Below are 23,405 nucleotides of genomic sequence, written 5' to 3' on the forward strand. Positions count from 1 at the left end.
TGTGGGACACATAAATTCAGGAGACAAAAAAGGAGGCATATCTTTATTTAAAATAGAGCCTATTATGAACCTTTAGGCTGGATTTAGGAAACATCTCCATGTAGTCATAGGATGGAATCTGACACCAAGCCCTGATATAGTTGTTATAATTAGATACAGATGAGCAGATCAACAGTGCAAGATGCAGAACAATTTTATCGAGCCTAACTATGGTCACCTGATGGTGATTGGGGTCAACTTTTTTCACCAGAAGACCAATTCTGGCCATATCATTAACCCTCTTAAGTCAGATTTTGCTCCTGTCAGATCTGATAACTCAAATCAATCATTCTTTCTCTGAGATGACGATCAGGAGTTCCTCAGGACCTTTTAAAAACATTTAGTTACATCAGTGGGGCCCTGTCACCACCCTCTACTATATATCGCTGGGGCAGGGAAGAAACTCTATGGTTAAAGATCTGTGTATCTGGGGCCCAGTTTAGGCATTACATTTATCAGGCACTGTGTTTAGGCAGCATGATAAACCATTTCTCATGCATGTGATTTGGCAGGATTTCATGGGAACAAATTTTCATTCTTTTATCTTTTTGTTTTGAGGTGGCCACTTTGGAAGTTGGTGCCAGTGGTTTTAGGAGGAGGATTGGCTTTATCTAACACAGAGAACTGGGAAAGGGGAGAAAGAGAACAGTTGTGATGTTGTTTCCCTAAAGGTAAATACTCAAATTCTTCTGGTTCTAACACACATATGTACAACTGAACTAGATGTCCCATGTGACTTTACTTTCAGAAAGCAAAGTTGACTTACCTAGCAACAGTACACCAGAGATAGCATCAGATGGGGCTGTATCATTATGGAAGTTGCATTCAGTACCTGTTTCACTTTGTTCCTCTGTGAAATTCGTTAAGATATATGGAAGTAAGTTTATTGTCACTGTTTTTTTTCTTTTTTTTTAACATCTTCTTTGGAGCACAGTTGCTTTACAATGGTGTGCCAGCCTCTTCCCTACAACAAAGTGAACCAGACACACATACACACACGTTCCCATATCTCCTCCCTCTTTTGTCTCCCTCCCTCCCACTCTCCCTATCCCACCCCTCCAGCTGGTCACAAACACCGAGCTGATCTCCCTGTGCTATGTGGCTGCTTCCCACTAGCTATCTATTTTACGTTTGGTAGTGTATATATGTCCATGCCACTCTCTCACTTTTTCACAGCGTACCATTCCCCCTCCCCATATCGTCAAGTCCATTCTCTGGTAGGTTTGTGTCTTTATTCCTGTCTTACCCTTAGGTTCTTCATGACCTTTTCATTTTTTCCTTAGATTCCATATATATTTTTTAGCATGTGGTATTTGTTTTCCTCTTTCTGACTTACTTCACTCTGTATGACAGACTCTGGGTCCATCCACCTCGAAAGAAGAGAAACAGTTGCAGTTACTGTCCTGTGGCGTAGAGTTGAGTATCCCTACACACCAACCATCACAATGTAAAACTCAACAGCCCTAGGTTGAATATAATAGGGCGAATAAGAGGCTTATCCTGTGAGGATTACCATAGCATGGAAATAGGAGATTACATCCACAATTAAAATTTCTTCCAGGCAGAAGATGGAGAGAAGTGAGAAGATAGGGATTCTGTACAGGGTGTTTATTCATGAGCTGTGTTGTTTGTCATGATATGCCTCTCCAGTACAATTTGGAAACCCCTTCCATGTGAAAACCATTGAAAATAAAATTGTGGTTCATAGACTTTCATAGTACTAGTCGAGAATGAACGTTTTCCTGGGCTGCTTCTTTTTATCCACTCAAACATTTTTCCATTCAAAACATAGTTCTAGAGTGTGATGTCAGGAAGTTGCAGAATATGAGTCTCCAAATAAACATTTTGCCTAATCAGCCATGGGCAAGAGTGTTTTTGTGGGAGCCCCAGTATCCAGTGATGAAGCCCCAACACCCTGATCCATTAAAAAAATCAATCCAAGAACAGACATGTTGAAGAGTGTAGGAAGAACAGCTTCACCCTACCAATATCAAACATCCAACCAGGCTACACATATCAATGCCTAGATAGATGCACTACGCCTGCAATTCCTCCCATGGGGGAAAGTGAGAGTGTGGTGAGCACTTGAATACCCAGTGGTGCTAGATGCTGCCCAGGAATACCACTTCTTTCTTGCCCAAACCTAGAACTCAGAGGTAATGAGCATGGCTGAATAGTCTTGGGATAGCAAGGAGAAGGGGAAAGGAGAAGGGGTCACAGCAAACAGGGCACCAAGCTCAACAAATGGCTGCAGTTCTACTAACTGCCTCACAGACTGTACCTTACAAACCTCATAAGGATATCACCTACAGAAGTCTCAATTTGCCTATGAACACATCCAGCACTCCATGTTCCTGTCCCCCTCAGAACCGACATTCCATGGACACCCCTGCAGAAGGTGCACTCATGCCTCCACAGATCATGCACATGTGCATAAAGAGGACACGCACCACTCTGCTGGATGGTGAGAACAGACATACCTTAAACACTTCAGGGTACCGAAATGGTGAAAATAAACAGGAGGCTGTCAGCATGTGTCCTGCTTTGTGCAATTGAGAAAAGGCGTGTATCATCCAAACACTTCCTTCACAAGATGAAACAAGAGGGGCAGAGCAGGTGAATCCACAGAAGAGGCCTCAGAGACCCCCCAGTATCCCTAGCTTGGCTGAGTGGTGCAGGAGTTTCTCTCCTGAAAAAAGTCAGTAAAGACTGATGGAGGAGATTGCTTCCTTAAATGTGAAGACACCAACACGAGATATTCAGGGACAGGAAAAATCTAGGAAGCCCAACTCCCCACCTATGAAACAAAATAATTTACCAGTAACTGACCCCATAAAAATGGAGGTCCATGAATTGCCTGACAAGGAATTCAACATGATTGTTTCAAAGATGCCCAGCCAGCTGAAAGGCAACTCAATGAAATCAGAAAAGAAATACCTGAACAAAATGAAAAAGTCAACAAGGAGACAGAAATCATAAAAAGGAGCCAAAGAGAAATGATGGAGCTGAAGAATACAATGGATGAATATTGAAATATAATAGAGAGCTATAACAACAGACTTCATCAAGCAGAAGAAATAATTTATGAACTCAAAAAGAAGTAATTTGAATTTACCTAATCAGAGGAGAAGAAAAAAGAATGAAAAAGAGTGGGGGAAATCTATGGGATTTTTAAATGGACTCATATACGGATGATGGGAGACCCTGGAGGAGGAGGAGTGGAGAGAGATAGAGAGAAAGAGAGAGAGAGAGAAAGAGAGAGAGTGAGAGAGAGAGAGAGAGAGAGTGAGAGAGAGAGAGGTGGTGGGCGGGGATTATATTTATAGAAATAATGGCTGAAAACCACCCAAATTGTGGGAGCAACATGGACCCCTAAGTTCACGAAACTCAAAAGTCCTCAAACAGTATCAACTCATAGGAGGTTATATGAAGACACATTATAATAAAAATATCAAAAGTCAAAGACAAGGAAATAATTGTTTTTCTTCTCTTAACTCTCTTTATATTTTACTTATTTATTTTGAATACTTACAACAATCTAGAATTTTTGTCAACTCTATTAAAAATTAATTTTATTGGAGTATACTTGCTTTACAATGTGGTGTTAGTTTCTGCTCTACAGCAAAGTGAATCAGCTATATATATATATATATATATATATATATATATATCCCCTCTCTTGTGGATGTCCTTCCCGTTTGGGTCACCACAGAGCACTGATTAGAGTTTCCTGTGCTATACAGTAGGTTCACATTCGTTATCTATTTTATATATAGTAGTGTATATATGTCAATCCCAATCTCCCAATTCAACCCACCCCCCCTTCCCGCCCTGGTATCCATATGTCTGTCCTCTACATCCGTGTCTCTAATTCTGCTTTGCAAATAAGTTCATCTGTATCATTTTTCTGGATTCCACATATAAGGTATATGATACAATATTTTTCTCTTTCTGAATTACTTCACTCTGTATGACAGTCTCTAGGTCCATCCACGTCTGTGCAAATGGCACAGTTTCGTTCCTTTTTATGTCTGAGTAATGTTCCATTGTATATGTGTACCACACCTTCTTTATCCATTCCTCTGTTGATGGATATTTAGGTTGCTTCCATGTCCTGGCTATGCAATGAACATTGGGGTGCATGTATTTTTTTGAATTATGTTTTCTCAGTGTATATGTCCAGGTGTGGGGTTGTTGGGTCATATGGTAGTTCTATTTTTAGTTTTTTAAGGAACCTCCATACTTTTCTCCATAGTGGCTGTATCAAATTAAATTCCCACCAACAGTGTAAGACGGTTCCCTTTGCAAGGAGAGAATTGTTAAGTCTGTGAGAGAAATGCCACTTGTCATATACAAGGGAACAGCATAAGGCTATCAGGAGATTTCTGAAAAGAAACCTTGCAGTCCAGGAGAGAGTGGGATGATATATTCAAAGTGCTGAAAGAAAACAACCAACAACCAAGAATACTCTATTCACAAAAGCCGTCCTCCAGAAATGAAAGATAGATGATGACATTCCCAGACAAACAAAAGCTGAGGGAGTTATTCACCACTCGGCCTGCCTTACAAAAAATGCTAAAGGGAGTTCTTTGAGTGGAAACAAAAAATTAACAACATGAAAACCTACGAAAGCATATAACTCATACATAAAAGTAAGCATATAGTCAAATTCAAACACTCCAACATTGTAATGGTGGTGGGTAAAACACTTTTAACTTTAGTATAAAAATGGAAAGACCAAAGTATTAATAATAAATACAGTTGCAGTAATTCATTAGTGCTCACAATATAAAAGATACAAACTGGGACATCAATAACATGTAATGAGGTGGGAAGAGGTAAAAGTATACAGATTTTGCATATGATCAAAGTTAAGCTGTTATCATCTTAAAGCAGACTGGCATAACTAAAGATGTTTTATGTAAGCATGGTGCTAACCACCATGGTTAATTAATTTTAGTTTTCTTTTTTTTTGGTAAGTCTTTGAAATGCAGTGCATTATCTCGATATGTAAGCAATATGAACAGATTATTAAATAATTTTGCATCCTTTCTCTTCTTTTAATTGAAATATAGTTGATTTACAATATTATATTAGTTTAGGTGTACAGCAGAGTGATCCAGCATTTTTTCAGATCATACTCCACTACAAGTTATTATCAGATAATGCCTATAATTCCCTGTACTATAGAGTACATCATTGCTGCTTTCCCATTTTATACATAGTAGTTGTATCTCTTAATCCCATGGCCCTGATTTGTCCCTCCTACCTTCCCTCTCCCTTTTGGTAACCAAAAATTTGTTTTCTGTATCTGTGAGTCTGTTTCCATCGTGCATATGCACTCATTTGTATTATTTTTTAGATTCCACATATAAGTGGTATCATACAGTATTTGTCTTTCTATATCTGATATTTCACTAAGCATATTATTGTCTAGGTCCATCCATGTTGCAGCAAATAGCAGAATTTCATTCTTTTTATGGCTGAGTAATATTCCATTGTGTGTGTATATATGCCACATTTTTCTATCAGTTCGTCTGTTGATGGCCACTTGGGTTGCTTCCATCTCTTTGTTATTGTAAATAGTGCTGCTATGAACCTTGGGGTGCATGTACCTTTTCAAATCAATGCTTTTGTTATTTTTCTGTATATGTATCCAGGAGTGGAATTGCTGGATCATATGGTAGTTTTATTTTTAGTTTTTGAGGGAGCTCCATATTGTTTTCCATAGTGGCTGCACCAATTTACATTCCCACCAACAGCATACAAGGATTCCCTTTTCTCCACATCCTCTCCAATATTTGTTATTTGTAGACTTTTTGATGATACCCATTCTGACAGGTGCGAGATGATATGTGATTGTTGTTGTGATTTGCATTTCTCTAAATATTAGCGATGCTGAGCATCTTTTCATGTGCCTGTTGGCCGTGTGTACATCTTCTTTGGAAAAGTGTCTATTCAGGTCTTCTGCCCATTTATCATTGGGATGTTTGTTGTTTTGATATTGAGTTCTATGAGCTGTTTATATATTTTGCATATTAACCCCTTGTCAGTCACATCATTTGCAAATATTTTATCCCAATACTTAGGTTTTATTTTCCTTTTTCTTGATGGTTTCCTTTCCTGTGCAAAAGCTTTTAAGTTTAATGAGGTCTCGTTAGATTATTTCTGTTTTTATTCCTTTCGCTTTAGGAGATTTATCCAAAGGAATATTGGTATGATTTTTGTCAAAGAGTGTTCTGCTTATGTTCTCTTCTAGGACTTTTATGTTTTGAGGTCTTGCATTTAGGTCTTTAAACCATTTTATTTTTGTATATGGTGTGAGGGAATTTTCTAATCTTTGTTTTACATGTAGATGACCAGTTTTCCCATCACCACTGATTGAGGAAACTGCCTTTTCTCCATTGTATATTCTTGCCTCCTTTTCTGTAGATTAATTTACCATGCGTGCATGGGTTTATTTCTTGACTGTCTATTCTATTCCATTGATTGATGTGTCTGTTTTTGTGCCAGGCCCATGCTGTTTTGATTAGCTTTGTTGCATAGTCCGAAGTCTGGGAGGGATATACCTTCAACTTCATTCCTTTTTTTTCTCAAGATTGCTTTGGCAATTTGGGGTCTTTTGTGGTTCCATATGAATTTTTGGATTCTTGGTTCTAGTTCTGTGAAACATAGCATAGGTATATGATAGAGATTGCATTGAATCTGTAGATTACTCTGGGAAGTATGGACATTTTAACAATATTAATTCTTCCAATCCAACAACATGGGATATCTTTCCATTTCTTTGTTCATCTTCAGTTTCCTGCATCAGTGTTTCATAGTTTTCAAATAGGGCTTTCACCTCCCTGGTTAGGTTTACTCCTAGGTGTATTATTCTTTTCAATGTGATTTTAAATGGAGTTTAAAAAAACACTTTCTTTTAGTGATATTTCATTATTAGTTTATAGAAATGCAACGGATTTCTGTATGTTAATCTTGGATTCTGAAAGTTTGCTGAATTCATTCATTAATTCTAATAGTTTTTGGGTGGAGGCTTTAGAACTTTCTATACAAAGTATCATGTCTTCTGCAAAGAGTAACGGTTTTGCCTTTTCCCTTCCAGTGTGGGTACCTTTTATTTCTTTTTCTGTCTGATTGCTGTGGTTAGAACTTCCAATACTATGTTAAATGTAAGTGGTGACAGTGGGCATCCTTACCTTGTTCCTGAATTTAGTCTTTCAGCTTTTCGCCATTCACTATGGTGTTGGCTGTGGGTTTGTCGTAAAAGCCCTTATCATGTTGAGACATGTTCCCTCTATACACACTTTGTTGAGAGTTGTTGTCATGAATGGATGTTCAATTGTGTCAAAGGCTTTTTCTGCGTCTATTGAGATAATCATGTGATTTTTATCTTTCATTTTCTTGATGTGGTGTCTCACACTGATTGATTTGCAAATGTTGAATCATCCTTGTGACCTTGGAAGAAATCCTAAGTGATTTATGGTGTATGGTCCTTTTGATATATTGTTGGATTTGTTTTGCTAATATTTTCTCCAGGACCTTTTCATTTGCATTCATCAAAGATATTGCCCTCTCATTTCCTTTTTCTGTAGTGTCTTTGTCTGGCTTTGGTGTCAGGGTTTTGGTGGCCTTGTTGCATTCTTATTTTATGATGTCTTTGAAATGCCATGTGTTATCATTTCAACAAAGCAACAACATATACTATTCATTTAACATGTTCGTGTCTCTAAGTCAGAAATGCACTAGCAAAATGGAGGTAAGAACAAGTTATTAACAATTTTTATTATTAATTAAGTTTTACATTATTTTGTTTCTGAAATGCAGTTTATCACTTCAACATGTAAGCAATAAGAAAAAATCGTAAAAAAATTTTTACTGAGTCTTTAAAATATGTGTTATCATTTCAACAAGGAAACAATGTAAACATCATTCATTACTTTTACATTCTTGTTTCTTACTAAGTCTTTAAACTGCAATCTGTTTTCATTTCAACAAGGAAATTGCAATCTGTTTTCATTTCAACCAGGAAACACTATACACAAAATACTAATTATTTTTCCATTCTTTTCCGTTATCAGATCATTGACATTTTTTTTTTAATTTTTTAATTTTTTATTTTTTTTACAAATTTAATCAGTTATACATATACATATGTTCCCATATCCCCTCCCTTTTGCATCTCCCTCCCACCCTCCCTATCCCACCCCTCCAGGTGGTCACAAAGAACCGAGCTGATCTCCTGTGCTATGCGGCTGCTTCCCTCTAGCTATCTACCTTACGTTTGGTAGTGTATATATGTCCATGCCGCTCCATTGACATTTTCTGTTACCATTTCAACATATAAACAGTAGGAACAACCTATTGATTAACTTTATTTTCTCTCAATTAGTCTTTGGAATGCAATGTTTTATCACGTTGATATGTAAACCTATACACAGGTAATTATTATAACATTTTTCTTACTAAGTCTTTAAAATAAAATGGTATCATTTTAACACGTAAGAATATAAAGAATTTAATTTACATTATTTTGCCTTTACTGTCTTTGATATGCAGTATGTTATCATTTCAACATGTAAACGATACACGTAAATTAGCAGTTAGTTATTCTGCATCCTTAGTTTCTTGCTAACTCTTGGATACACAGTGTGCATTCAACACCTAGGGTACATCACATTTGAGAGTAGCCAGATTTCTAGAATTCAGAAGCCACTTATGGTTAGTGTGCACCATACTGAGCAGTGCAACTCTAGTGGAAGAGCTGAGGGAGCAAATACACATGCAACAATGTGTACCATGAAGGAAATATACATGATACCTTAAGAAAAAGCAGCTGAAGAATAAATCTACTTAAATGGGGAAGCAAGAGAAAACCTATATGAGGAGGTAAAATATAAGCCATGATTTGAGGCCTGAGCATCTACCCAACAGGATAAAAAGGCCAATATCATTTGAGCAGACTATGTAAGGGGAAAAAGTGAAAAAAAATACTGTGATATGGGGGAATAAATAATTTCCCAAGTCCTCTAAGAAAGAGTAGAGAAACTGATAAATCATAGGAATGTCTACACTCTGAGGGAGATCAGGGACTTTATCTTTCTTAGCACATGGAAAAGTACCTAAATCATAACAGATACTTGGTGAATGTGTGTGGAATAAGGAATAACTGAGCCAGGGATCTGAGACCTGGGAAATCAGGCAGCAATATGCTGATGAAGATACCAGTAGGTAGTGGGCATAGTTTGTTTGTTTCCTTTTAGTTGCATGTGGTTTCTCATAAGCCACCTGAGGTAATCAGAAACACAAGAAGTTTGCAGGTCCCTAGAGTGTAAAATTATTCAACAACTACCACCTCTCGGAAGAGTTTCAATTGATCTGACTTGTGTCAAGTGCCCATAAATGGATAAGTGAACCAATCAGTGTGGATAAAGAATTGATGTACCATGACTGGGTCAGCTTACGTCACATACCCAACACTGTGGTTAGTAACCAGAAGATGTAGAGGGCAGTGGGCAAGAGATCCAGAGGACCTTTCAAATTCCTCTATTTCCTTTTAAAATTTCCTCTTTTATAGAGATCAGTTAACCTATCCAGTGTTCCTAACCCCAGTTTCCTAGAACATTAGAACATTACGTATGTGTCTCTACAAACTTGGGTTTCAGGCAAAAAAAAAAAAAAAAAAAGGAAAAAAGTGAACGCTTTCATGGCCACACATCAGTGTTGAAACACCTCCTTGTACTGTGGAAATCACTATGAACAAGTGGCCCAATTCATGTCATCCCGCTGTGCCCCGTGCAGCATCGCCTCCAACTGAGCCTGAACTTCAGCAAGTTTCTGTCGGTCCAAACTGTCATGAAAATTCCCTTCCTCGTAGCAATGGAGAGGGACAGGATAAATCACATACTTCAGCTTCATCAAGGATGTCAAGTGTTGCAGAAGACTCTTGAGCACAGGCATGGTAATGGGATTGAAGACAAAGCTAAGGACACGGAGGTGGGTACAGTGGCTCAGGGCTGGGAGGATGGCAGAGAGAGTAGAATCAGTTATCATACAATTGTTTATCTCCAGATGTTGCAGGGTGCTTGAGACCTTCTCCAGCAGAGCCTGGAAGGGCTCATATCCTTCTGAGAAGATCTTGTTGTTACTGAGACTCAGTTCCTTTAGGTAGGTGGCCTGAGAGCTCTCGGACAGGACAGTGATGTCTCTGTTAGAAAGGCTACAGTAAGGTAGATACAGTGTATCCAACTGACGTGGCACAATGCTATAGAGAGAAAAATGTAAGGTTATTTCAGAAGAATGAGGGCAATGAGCCCCAAATTATAGGTACCTAAGGCTCTAGAATAAAGTACTGTGTTCACGGTTTGCAACAGGTGGTTAACATTGTGGACTCTGGGATCAGACTTTATAGATTTGTGACCTTGAGAAAGTTACTTTACAACTCTGAGGTACAGGGATTTAATCTTGAAAATGTGCACAGTAGTAATTATTATAAAGAACTGCGGGAAAGATTAAGTGAAGAAATTGCATGCACTTAGTATATACGACATAATCAGTGTTGCATCTGATTCACTTATTTGGCGAGGATGGGTCTGGGAAAGCAGCCAACTGAGGGTTTCCTTTGACTAGTTCCCAGATGACAAGCTCTCCATTCAGGGTCTAAGGCTTGGGGGAAATACAGGAGCAAAATTATCTGGCAATGTTAACTATTGGGGCCCATCCATGGGCACGTGCATTAGTCCTATAGCTTAATGTTTCTCCATCTGAATGCCTCCCCTTCCTCTCCAGAGAGCTGTAAAGTCCAATAGGAGAAGGACTGAGTCTTTTTCACCAATATATTTACAGACTTATTATAGTGTCTGCCCAGGGTCACTGAATGAATGAATGAATATATGAGCACAGCTTCCTTTTCTAACCTCATCTGCTGCTCACCATAAGGTACCCCTCTCTCCCCCGGCTAGGTTCAAACTCCCAGCAGTGCCTACACTGAGGTAAAAAGAGAAATGGGTTACAAGGAGCTTAGGAAGATCCAAGCATGGTCTCTTCTGTCTTAACAATGAGGTGTTCAAGGAACACAGGTTCCTCCCCTCCCCCTCACCTGAGCAGTTTGTGCAGTTGATTGGTGAGGCAGACGAGAGGCAAGCTGAGCTCCTGGAGGTTGTCCAGCCGCCCAAGGGAGAGGAGAAAAGATCTGAATTTCCTTCTCGTATAAGATTTAAAGGGGATGTTACACAGAGTAAGGCTGTTCAGGTGGATCACCCGAGCCAAAAGGGTGAGGACTTTACTCAGATCAGCCTGATCCATTTCCAGGTGTTCAATGCACCCCAGATCAAGAAACTGCAGGATACTTTTGTGGGCAGACATTCTATCGATTTGCAAATCTCTGCAGCAGATGTGCAAGGACCCAAAGTCCTGCTGAATTTTACTACAAAGGAAAGAGAGGAATTGCTCTGTTCTCAAGGTACTATTGAGGGAAATATCCACTAGTAATTCCATGGGTTCCTGAGCTGACTGAGGCGCAGACCCAGAATTACCAATCCCGAGGCGCCTGACACTATGCTGAGCTTCTTCTATCTTAAGGATAGAGCGCTGAGAGTATTTGCATGACTTAAAACAGAAAGGGAATGTGGTCCGAATCTCAGAGCATACTGTCTTACAGTCCGGGTCACGCCTTAAATCTAGGATCCTCAGTTTGGGCCCCCTGGAAGGAAAGGAAGCGACAGAACACATGAGAGATAGCTGATTTTAATATAACCCAGCAAGATCAATGATGAGAAGCAGGGACAGTGCACTTTAACCCTGGTTTGCGCTTCATTGCCATTCACCAAGAAGTTCTTTCCACACAAATGCAGCGTCTTTCATCCTTTCCCCACCCCCTCCTTCACCTCCAGGCTTTCCCTGTCTCATGCCCATATTCCGCTTGTGTGTAATCACACTCAAATCCATTCATAGTATCCTCAAGCACTTCTATTCTATAATCAACTCTATAAGGCAATAGAGTCCCGAAGGTGACCCCAAGTGCTGACCGACAGCTCTGCAAAGACTGCAGTATTCACCATTGGCTACTGTTGGGAGATGGTTTAGTATTCCCCTGCCCCAGGCTACAGCATACCCTCCTGCTGACTCCCTGTGTCTCTACTGCTCATAGCCTTACCAAGAGGAAGAGTTCTGGGCAGGGAGCATCTGCAGACCATCAATCATGGCTTCCAAGATGTCATAGTATGACTCCTGTGTGTTCAATGACCCAATGTGGAGACAGCGAAAAGGCCAAACCCTCACCATTGCCGTTAGCATCGCCTTATGCCCACCCAAGAAGGCAGCGTTGAACAATGGAACAAAGAGGTCTCTTGGGATTTCGTCCAGGGCATGGATAGCTACAGGCTCATTATTCAGCAGACTCTTTGCAGCAAGCTCAAGGAGGGTGTCTGTGGTCTTTTGGTCCATCTTCAAAAACCTGCTTCAGAGTGGAGAATATTTAGAAATCCTGAGAAGATATCTATAGTCACTTGTTTGCATCCAGGGTTAGCTATGGACAAAATACTTATTGAATAAGTATGTGGTCAATCATAGGGCCAACTCAAGTGACCTCTACTATAGGAATAGAATGAAAATGGACTTGTGTGTAATTTAATTATATATGTGCACAAACACGTGCACACAAGCACACACACACACACACTTACATGAGATAAAATGCCATTAGAAATCAGAGGTACGTTAGCAGAAGACAATGCTTACCACCTAGCTGACTTCGTCAAATTATTTCCTCTTGAGGAGCTTCAAGATGGAGGAAGAGGAAGACGTGGAGATCACCTTCCTCCCCACAAATACATCAGAAATACGTGTACATGTGGAACAACTCCTACAGAACACTTACTGAACACTGGCAGAAGTCCTCAGACCACCCAAAAGGCAAGAAACTCCCCAAGGGCCTGGGTAGGGTAAAAGAAAAAAGAATAAACAGTGACAAAAGAATAGAGACAGAACCTGCATGAGTGGGAGGGAGCTGTGAAGGAGGAAAGGTTTCCACACACTAGGAAGCCCCTTCGTGGGCAGAGACTGCTGGTGGCGAGGGTGGGAGTTTCGGATCCATGGAGGAGAGCGCAGCAACAGGGGTGCAGAGGAAAAAGTGGAGAGATTCCCGCTCAGGGGGTTGGTGCCGACCAGCACTCACCAGCTTGAGAGGCTTGTCTGCTCACCCGCCAGGGCGGGCGGGGGCTGGGAGCTGAGGCTCAGGCTTCGGAGTTCAGATCCCAGGGAGAGGACTGGGGGTGGCTGCATGAACACAGCCTGAAGGGGTCTTGTGCGCCATGGCTAGCTGAGAGGGACTCAGGGAAAAAGTCTGGAGCTGCTGAAGAGACAAGACACTTTTCCTTGCCTCTTTGTTTCCTGGTGCACAAGGAGAGGGGTTTAGGAGCTCTGCTTAAAGGAGCCCCAGAGAAGGGAGCAAGGAAATAGTTAATCCAGTCCAGGAAGCACAGAGAGTCCTATGCAGCATAAAACCAAGGATAAACACGCCAAGACACATATTAATCAAACTATAAAAAATTAAATACAGAGAACAAATATTAAAAGCAGCAAGGGAAAAACGACAAGTAACACATAAGGGAATCCCCATAAGGTAAACAGCTGATATTCCAGCAGAAACTCTGCAAGCCAGAAGGGAGTGGCAGGACATATTTAAAGTGATGAAAGAGAAAAACCTACAACCAAGATTACTCTACCCAGCAAGGATCTCATTCAGATTTGAAGGAGAAATTAAAAGCTTTACAGACAACAAAAGCTAAGAGAATTCAGCACCACCAAATCGTCTTTACAACAAAGGCTAAAGGAAGTTCTCTAGGCAAGAAACACAAGAGAAGTAAAAGACCTAAAATAAAAAAAACCCAAAACAATTAACAAAATGGTAACAGGAACATACATATCGATAATTACCTTAAATGTAAATGGATTAAATGTGCCAACCAAGACATAGGTTGGCTGAATGGATACAAAAACAAGACCCGTATATATGCTGTCTACAAGAGAGCCACTTCAGACCTGGGGACACATACAGACTGAAAGTGAGGGGATGGAAAAAGATATTCCATGCAAATGGAAATCAAAAGAAAACTGGAGTAGCAGTTCTCATATCAGACAAAATAGACTTTAAAACAAAGACTATTACAGGAGACAAAGAAGGACAATACATAATGATCAAGGGATCAATCCAAGAAGAAGATATAACAATTGTAAATATTAACGCACCCAACATAGGAGCACCTCACTACATAAGGCTAATACTAACAGCCATAAAAGGGGAAATTAACAGTAACACAATCATAGTAGAGGACTTCAACACCCCACTTTCACCAATGGAGAGATCACTCAAAATGAAAATAAATAAGGAAACACAAGCTTTAAATGATACATTAAACAAGATGGACTTAATTGATATTTACAGGACATCCCATCCAAAAACAACAGAATACACATTCTTCTCAAGTGCTCATGGAACATTCTCCAGGATAGATCATATCTTGGGTCACAAATCAAGCCTTGGTAAATTTAAGAAAATTAAAATCATATCAAGTATCTTTTCCGAACACAACACTATGAGACTAGATATCAATTACAGGAAAACATCTGTACGAAATACAAACACATGGAGGCTAAACAATACATTACTAAATAACCAAGGGGTCACTGAACAAATCAAAGAGGAAATCTAAAAATAGCTAGAAACAAATGACAATGAAAAGACGATGACCAAAAACCTATGGGATGCAGCAAAAGAAGTTCTAGGAGGGAAGCTTAGAGCAATACAGTCCTACCTCAAGAAACAAGGAAGATCTCAAATAAACAACCTAACCTTACACATAAAGCGATTAGAGAAAGAAGAACAAAAAACCACCCACACTTAGCAGAAGGAAATGAATCATAAAGATCAGATCAGAAATAAATGAAAAAGAAATGAAGGAAATGATAGCAAAGAGCAAAAAAACTAAAAGCTGGTTCTTTGAGAAGATAAACAAAATTGATAAACCGTTAGCCAGACTCATCAAGGAAAAAAGGGAGAAGACTCAAATCAATAGAATTAGAAATGAAAAAGGAGAAGTAACAACTGACACTGCAGAAATACAAAGGATCATCAGATATTACTACAAGCGACTCTATGCCAATAAAATGGACAACCTGGAGGAAATGAACAAATTCATAGAAATGCACAACCTTCCCAAACTGAACCAGGAAGAAATAGAAAATATGAACAGACCAATCACAAGCACTGACATTGAAATGGTGATTAAAAATCTTCCAACAAACAGAAACCCAGGACCAGATGGCTTCACAGGTGAATTCTTTCAAACATTTAGAGAAGAGCTAACACCTATCCTTCTCAAACTCTGCAAAAATATAGCAGCGGAAGGAACACTCCCACACTCATTCTACGAGGCCACCATCACTCTGATACCAAAACCAGACTAAGATGTCACAAAGAAAGAAAACTACAGGCCAGTATCACTGAGGAACATAGATGCAAAAATCCTCAACAAAATCCTAGCAAACAGAATCCAACAGCACATTAAAATGATCATACATTATGACCAAGTGTGGTTTATCCCAGGAATGCAAGGATTCTTCAATATATGCAAATCAATCAACGTGATACACCATATTAAAAAACTGAAGGAGAAAACCCATATGATCCTCTCAGTACATGCAGAGAAAGCTTTTGACAAAATTCAACACCCATTTATGATAAAAACCCTCCAGAAAGCAGGCACATAGGGAAACTTCCTCAACATAATAAAGGCCATATCTGACAAATCCACAGCCAACATCGTCCTCAATGGTGAAAAAATGAAACCATTTCCACTAATATCAGCAAATTGACAAGGTTGCCCACCACATGACTATTATTCAACATAGTTTTGGAATTTTTAGCCACAGCAATCAGAGAAGAAAAAGAAATAATAGGAATCCAAATTGGAAAATAAGTAAATCTGTCACTGTTGGCAGATGACATGATACTATACATAGAGGATCCTAAAGATGCTACCAGAAAAGTACTAGAGCTAATCAAGGAATTTGGTTAAGTAGCAGGATACAAAATGAGTGCACAGAAACCTCTTGCATTCTTATACATTAATGATGAAAAATCTGAAAGAGAAATTAAGGAAACACTCCCATTTACCATTACCACAAAAAGAATAAAATATCTAGGAATAAACCTACCTAAGGAGACAAAAGACCTGTGTGCAGAAAATTACAAGACACTGATGAAAGAAATGAAAGATGATAGAAATAGATGGAGAGATATACAATGTTCTTGGATTGGAGGAATCAACACTGTGAAAATGGCTCTACTACCCAAAGCAATCTACAGATTCAATGTAATCCCTATCAAACTACCACTGGCATTTTTCACAGAACTACAACAAAAAATTTCACAATTTGTATCAAAACACAAAAGACCCCGAATAGCCAAAGCAGTCTTGAGAAAGAAACACAGAGCTGGAGGAATCAGGCTCCCTGACTTCAGACTATACTACAAAGCTACAGTAATCAAGACAGTATTTTACTGGGATAAAAAAAGAACTATAGATCAATGGAAGAGGATAGAAAGCCCAGAGATAGACCCACACACATACAGACACCTTATCTTCAATAAAGGAGGCAAGAATATACAGTGGAGGAAAGACAGCCTCTGCAATAAGTGGTGCTGTGAAAACTGGACAGCTACATGTAAGAGAATGAAATTAGAACACTCCCTAACACCATACACAAAAATAAACTCAAAATGGATTAAAGACCTAAATGTAAGGCCAGACACCATCAAACTCTTCGAGGAAAACAGAGGCAGAACACTCTATGACATACATCACAGTAAGATCCTTTTTGACCCACCTCCTAGAGAAATGGAAATAAAAACAAAGATAAACAAATGGGACCGAATGAAACTTAAAAGCTTTTGCACAGCAAAGGAAACCATAAACAAGACGAAAACACAACCCTCAGAATGCAAGAAAATATTTTCAAATGAAGCAACTGACAAAGGATTAATCTCCAAAGCTTACAAGCAGCGCACGCAGCTCAATATCAAAAAAACAAACAACCCAATCCAATAATGGGCAGAAGACCTAAATAGACATTTTTCCAAAGAAGATATACCAATTGCCAACAAACACATGAAAGGATGCTCAACATCATTAATCCTTAGAGAAATTCAAATGAAAACTACAATGAGATATCATCTCACACCAGTCAGAATGGCCATCATCAAGAAATCTACAAACAATAAATGCTGGAGAGGGTGTGGAGCAAAGGGAACACCCTTGCACTGCTGGTGGGAATGTGAATTGGTACAGTCCCTATGGAGAACAGTATGGAGGTTCCTTAAAAAACTAAAAATAGAATACCATACGACCCAGCAATCCCACTACTGGGCATATACCCTGAGAAAACCATAATTCAAAAAGAGTCATGTACCACAGTGTTCATTGCAGCTCTATTTACAATAGCCAGGACGTGGAAGCAACCTAAGTGTCCATCAACAGATGAATGGATAATGAAGATGTGGCACATATATACAATGGAATATTACTCAGCCATAAAGGGAATGAAACTGAGTTATCTGTAGTGAGGTGGATGGACCTAGAGACTGTCATACAGAGTGAAGTAAGTCAAAAAGAGATAAACAAATACCGTATGCTAACACATATATATGGAATCTAAAAAAAAATAAAAGAAAATGGTCAGAAGAACCTAGGGGCCAGATGGGAACAAAGATGCAGACCTACTAGAGACTGGACTTGAGGATAGAGGGAGGGGGAAGGGTAAGCTGGGACAAAGTGAGAGAGTGTGAAGAACTTATATGCACTACCAAACGTAAAATAGATCGCTAGTGGGAAGCAGCCACATAGCACAGGGAGATCAGCTCGTTGCTTTGTGACCAAATAGAGGGGTGGGATAGGGAGGGTGGGAGCGAGGGAGATGCAAGAGGGAAGAGATATGGGGACATATGTGTACATATAACTGATTCACTTTGTTATAAGGCAGAAGCTGACACACCATTGTAAAGCAATTATACTCTAATAAAGATGTTAAAAAATTATTTTCTCCCAAAAGGATACAAACCAATAAGAAGGGAAATCTATATTTACACAAAAGCCACACCCTCATCATTACTTGAAAATGGAGAAGGCCAAAAATTCAAAAGAATTGTAAGTAAAAAAGAAAAATCTTGAATCCTGGCATAAGATTTGTCACACTCCCATTACTAGGCTTTGTGGAAAACAAAAGACAGACCAAGAAAAGCTGCCAAGAGAGAGGAAAGAAGATGGAAAAGGGATGAAAGCACATCTAGAATGCCTAAGCCCAGAATAAATCTAAAAATACCAAAAAGGTGTCCTAGAATATGAAAGCCCGGACTACAGGGAACGTACTCCACAATCAGAGCTTATGAAGGGACAGGGATGATTTAAAGTGCAGTCTTTGAAAGATATAACTCTTAGGGAAGAATAAAGGCAAACAGTTAGGGAGAAGCACCCATCAGCACTTGGGTAATGACGGAGAAAAGAAACAAAAGGGGAAAATTAAGGATCTTGCAAGACATAAGAGAACCGCAAAATCAGAGCACTCAGGACTTCTCCCTTCATCACCAAAATAAACAAACAAAATAAAAAGGATCTGGACTTTGCCATACTAACAAAAAATCACATTATTAAACTAGGAATCTTGTTGAAAAAAACCAATATCATACAGATGAAGAGAATGAAGGGAATTCCATACCTAACTTTGTAAAAAAACAAAAAAGAGGGATGAGGAAACAAAAGTGCATATATATTAAACAACCATGAAGGAGAAAAAGACTGGAAGTCAACACTCCAAACAAAATTAATTACACTCAAGCAAGCATTGGAGGATATGAAACCCACCTTAAATAGAATATTTTTAAAAATCAAAAGACAGAGAGTGACTAAAATGAAAGGCTGAAGCATAGATTTCATAACCAACTGGGGTGTCCTTTAAATATCACAGCCTACTGAAAAAACGTTTGAACTTGTAGAAACTTGGGAAATTCTGCACCCCTCAGCCCTTCCTAAGGAATCTACTAGAGCAGGGGTCTGCAAACTGGCCCAATGATCCAAATCCAGCCCACTGCTTGATTTTGTAAATACAGCTCTATTGGAACAAAGCCATGATCAATCATTTATGTATTGTCTATGAATGCTTTTGCACTACAGTAGCAAAGTTGAGTAGAGAGACAGTGACACTGTGACCCAGGAACTTACAATACTTCCTATACTTCTCTTTACAGAATGTTTGCCAAGTAATTTAAAACAGGAACTGGGATTGTGGTCCCACTGCGATGAGAAGGAAAACTTCACCAAAATACCTAATGGAGAGTATTTTACATACAATAGTAAAATCAAGGTGGAGGAAAGGGGAGAAGGCTAATGTACAAAAGGTTTATGCTGTGAAAAAAGAACACAGAAACTGTGCAACTAAACATGAGAGAAGGGAGAGAAGTAGAAGGAAATAGAACAAACACTTTATCATAATGCAGTAGGTGAGTGTTAAATGATACGGGAGGAAAAAGTGCATAGACCAGAGAGTAAAGTGTTAAGAAAACAGGTGGTTCAGAATGATTTTAAGAAAGCATTAAACGTGACCAAAAACATGTCTTAATGACAAAAGCCAAAACTCACAAAGAAGCTATAACCCTTAGGAATATTTATGCACCAGTAACAAACAAACACCTTTATAAAGCAAAAATACAAGGAGACGTAGATAAAATAATAACAGGAAACAGTAACAGTAGGAGATTTAATACACCAAACTCAGTCTAAGGCTGATCAAGTCATATAAAAAAAAGAGAAAGCTAATCAATAATGTTATATAGGGAATATATATTTGTCAAAATGGATCATAATTATCTCACAGAGATTAGATAATTGATTTCTATAAAGTAGAAAAAGTACAAACAATCTCCTCTAACCCCAAAGCAATAAAAGTTAGTAACAAAAATTGAAAACAGAAAGCCCTTTCCACCTGAACAAAATTTTTAAGGCTTCTCTTAAAAACTGTTGAACATAAGAGGAAATGCAAACTGAAGTTGTAAAGAAATTTTTTAAAGGAATGACTATGAAAAACTACATATCGGCATCTATGGGATACATTTAGCGCGGTGATCTGAGGCAAATTCACACAGTATGCACTTTTATGAGTAAAAATGGAAGAATGAAGATAAATGAATTAAAGTATGGCCTCAAAAAATGAAAAAAAAAACCAACTAGGAAAAAAAGAACAACTAAAGAAAGCAAAATATAAAAGCAGAAATGAATGAGATACAAAATAGAAAAACGAAATCTTGTTTTTCAAAATGAACAAACCCCTAGCTGGCTTGATGAAGGAATAAAGGGAGAGATCACACATAGACAAAATAATAAAATGACAAAGGAGAAATAATCATCGAAACAAAAAAAAAGAGATTACTTTGCCAACATCTATGCAAATAAACTTGAAAATCTATATGAAATAGGTAACTTCCTACATAAATACAGATTACCAAAGTTCTGATTCTTGTGTTAGAAAGCTTAAATTAGGCAATTTTCAAAGAAGAAATAAAGTTATTACAGCAATACCCCCAAGAAGCACCTTGCTCAGATGGTTTTACAGGTGAAGTCTAGTAAACCATCAAAGATCAAAAAGTACCAAAGCTCTATGAGTTATGTAAGAACATTAGAAAGGAAGGAAACTTCCCTAACTTCTTTTACGAAGCGAGTAGGATGATAACAGGTAAAACGTAGATACCAAAATACTAAATAGAATATTAGCAAACATCCAACAGTACATTTAGAAACTAATATACTGTGATGAAGTGCAATTTATTCCATTAATACAGGGCTGGTTCTATATTAGGAATTCCATCGATATCATTCACCATAGTAATATAATTAAGGACAAATATCATATGATTAAAACCACAGATGCCAAACAAATCTTTGGGAAACTTCAACACCCATTCAGTGTTAAGAAAAGAAAAACCTCAAGAAATGGGAAAGAGGGCCTCCCTGGTGGCGCAAGTGGTTGAGAGTCCGCCTGCCGATGCAGGGGATACGGGTTCGTGCCCCGGTCTGGGAGGATCCCATATGCCGCGGAGCGGCTGGGCCCGTGAGCCATGGCCGCTGAGCCTGCGCGTCCGGAGCCTGCGCGTCCGGAGCCTGTGCTCCGCAACGGGGGAGGCTACAACAGTGAGAGGCCCGCATACCGCAAAAAAATTAAAAAAAAAAAAAAAAAAAAAAAAAAAGAAATGGGAAAGAGGGATGCATTCTTAACATGATAAAAGATATATAATTAATTCCTCATGCAAGTATTTTATTTAGTGGGGGACTACCAGAGGTTTTCCAATAAGGTCAGGAACAAGAAAAGTATGCCCATTATATCATTCCTGTTCAGTCTTCAACTACAAGCATTAGTCAGTTGACTAGAGAAATCAATTAGATTTATGAGAATGAATAACAAGCAGTAAAGCCACCTCTGTGTGCAGATGATATTACTGTACACCTAAAAAGCCCTATAGAAACAACGACAGATTAAGCAAAACAATAAGAGAGATCAGCAAGGTAGTAGGATATAAAGTTACATACAAAAGTCAATGGTCTTTGTGTACACTCACACACACACAGCTAGAGGACACTTTAGTAGAGAAAATTCCATATACAATAGCAAAACAAACCTTAAATGCATAGAAATAAATGTAATGAGAGCATCTATGCAAGGAAAAATTTTAGACACTCCTGAACGACATAGAAGGAAACTTAAATAAGCACAAAGACATTGGTCAATGTTCTTGGATAGAATAACTCAACATTAAAAAGATGTCGGTTCTCCCTAAACTAACGTATAAATTTAATATAATCTCAAAAATATCAGCAAACGTTTTTATGTTGTTAGATCAATGGATAGTAAAATTAATATTTTTTTAAAAAAATCATGCAAGAATAGCCAGGATATAAGTGAAAAAGAAAACCTATAAGTGGGGAGTAATGATACCAGGCATTAAAGCACGCTATAAAGCCTCGGTAATTATAACACTGTGGTACTGGTACATGAATAGACAAATAGTCCAGTGAAACAGAATAGGAATCCCAGAAAAACAACCATAATATATGGAAATTTCAGTATATAACGAAAGGGCATTTAAAATCACTGAGGCAAAGATGGACGTTCAATAAATGATGCTGGAACAACTGAGCCATTTGGGAAAAGAATCAGTGTAGATCCATATCACACACTATACACAAAAATAAACTGTAAACGGGTTAGGAATCTAAACAAATGAAACCATAACAAAATCTTTAAGAAAATATGGCAGGACCTTGCTTTAACCTCAGCATAGGGAAAGGCTTTCTAACTGTGACTCAAATTTCCAGAGGCAATGAAAGAAAACAATGATCGGTGTGACTACAAAGGATTTTTTTAATGTACGGCAAACACATCATAACTAAATCAAAAGGCAATTGACAAATTGAGATAAAGTATTTGCAGCATGCCTCCCGGACAAATGAATAATAGTCCAAGTATATACAGAACTCTGAAGTACGGAAGGACAAAAGGCTAATATTTCTACAGAAAAATGGGAAAAGATATGAGCAGATAATTCACAAAAAATATATAAAACAGTCCTCAAAATATAGAGTCAAACTTACTCATAATTAGACAAATGCATACTAAGACAATGCCGAGATATCATTTCTCACCTACCACATCAACAAAGGTCACAAAAGTAGGGCAACATGTTCTGTTAGTGAGTCTGTGGGGAAACAGTCACAGTAGCTAGTGGGAGTGAAAACCAGTACAACCCTTCTGGAGAGAAATTTGGAAATACCTAACAGAAATACACATGCACTTCACTTTTGGCCCAACAATACTACTGCTGGGAATAAAACTTGAAGATCCATTTCCACCAACACAAAAGTACTTATGCCTAAGGTTATTCACTGCAGCATTGTTTGTCGTTGCAGAGTGTTGAAAACAAGTTAAATGCCCCTACATATGTCAGCGGAGTCCAATGCAGCTGTAAAAAACAAAGAAACAAAAACAAAAACAAAAAAGCAATGAAGCCCTCTATCGCATAAAGAGTTTTTTATGGAATGTTGTTAACTGAAAAAGGAAAAGTGCAAAGGAGCATTATAAGATGCCATCCTTCATTTAATAAACAAGGGAATATAAGAAAACATATATGGATCAGTTCATGTGCAGAGTAAACACAGGAAAGATTAAACCAGAAACTAAAGAGATTGGTTATCTACAGGGGGAGTGTGGGAAATAAGTAGGGAACGGGAGGGAGTTAGAAGGCATGACGAAAGAGTGACACTTGT

The 23,405-nt window shown here is 38.5% G+C and overlaps 1 protein-coding gene across 1 annotated transcript; it reads right to left on the reverse strand.

The window, feature by feature from the left end:
* Window positions 1-9,792: 9,792 nt before the first annotated feature.
* LOC132481571 (melanoma antigen preferentially expressed in tumors-like) lies at window positions 9,793-12,483 on the reverse strand. Its single transcript, XM_060086436.1, has 3 exons — window positions 12,194-12,483; window positions 11,138-11,740; window positions 9,793-10,303 (listed from the first exon to the last, which is right to left on the reverse strand). The coding sequence occupies exons 1-3, from the start codon at window positions 12,481-12,483 to the stop codon at window positions 9,793-9,795; spliced, it is 1,404 nt and encodes a 467-aa protein (XP_059942419.1).
* Window positions 12,484-23,405: the final 10,922 nt, after the last annotated feature.

The sequence above is a fragment of the Mesoplodon densirostris genome, chromosome X (assembly GCF_025265405.1).
Source record: "Mesoplodon densirostris isolate mMesDen1 chromosome X, mMesDen1 primary haplotype, whole genome shotgun sequence".
NCBI lineage: Eukaryota > Metazoa > Chordata > Mammalia > Artiodactyla > Ziphiidae > Mesoplodon > Mesoplodon densirostris.

What these genes read in the sequence shown, in the direction of transcription:
- LOC132481571 (XM_060086436.1), bottom strand. Translation starts at nt 12,483, where the DNA reads ATGGACCAAAAGACCACAGACACCCTCCTTGAGCTTGCTGCAAAGAGT. An exon ending in GCCCAGAACTCTTCCTCTTG is followed by an intron (nt 11,741 to 12,193) that starts GTAAGGCTATGA and finishes CTTTCCTTCCAG; the next exon opens with GGGGCCCAAACTGAGGATCC. An exon ending in CAACTGCACAAACTGCTCAG is followed by an intron (nt 10,304 to 11,137) that starts GTGAGGGGGAGG and finishes TTCTCTCTATAG; the next exon opens with CATTGTGCCACGTCAGTTGG.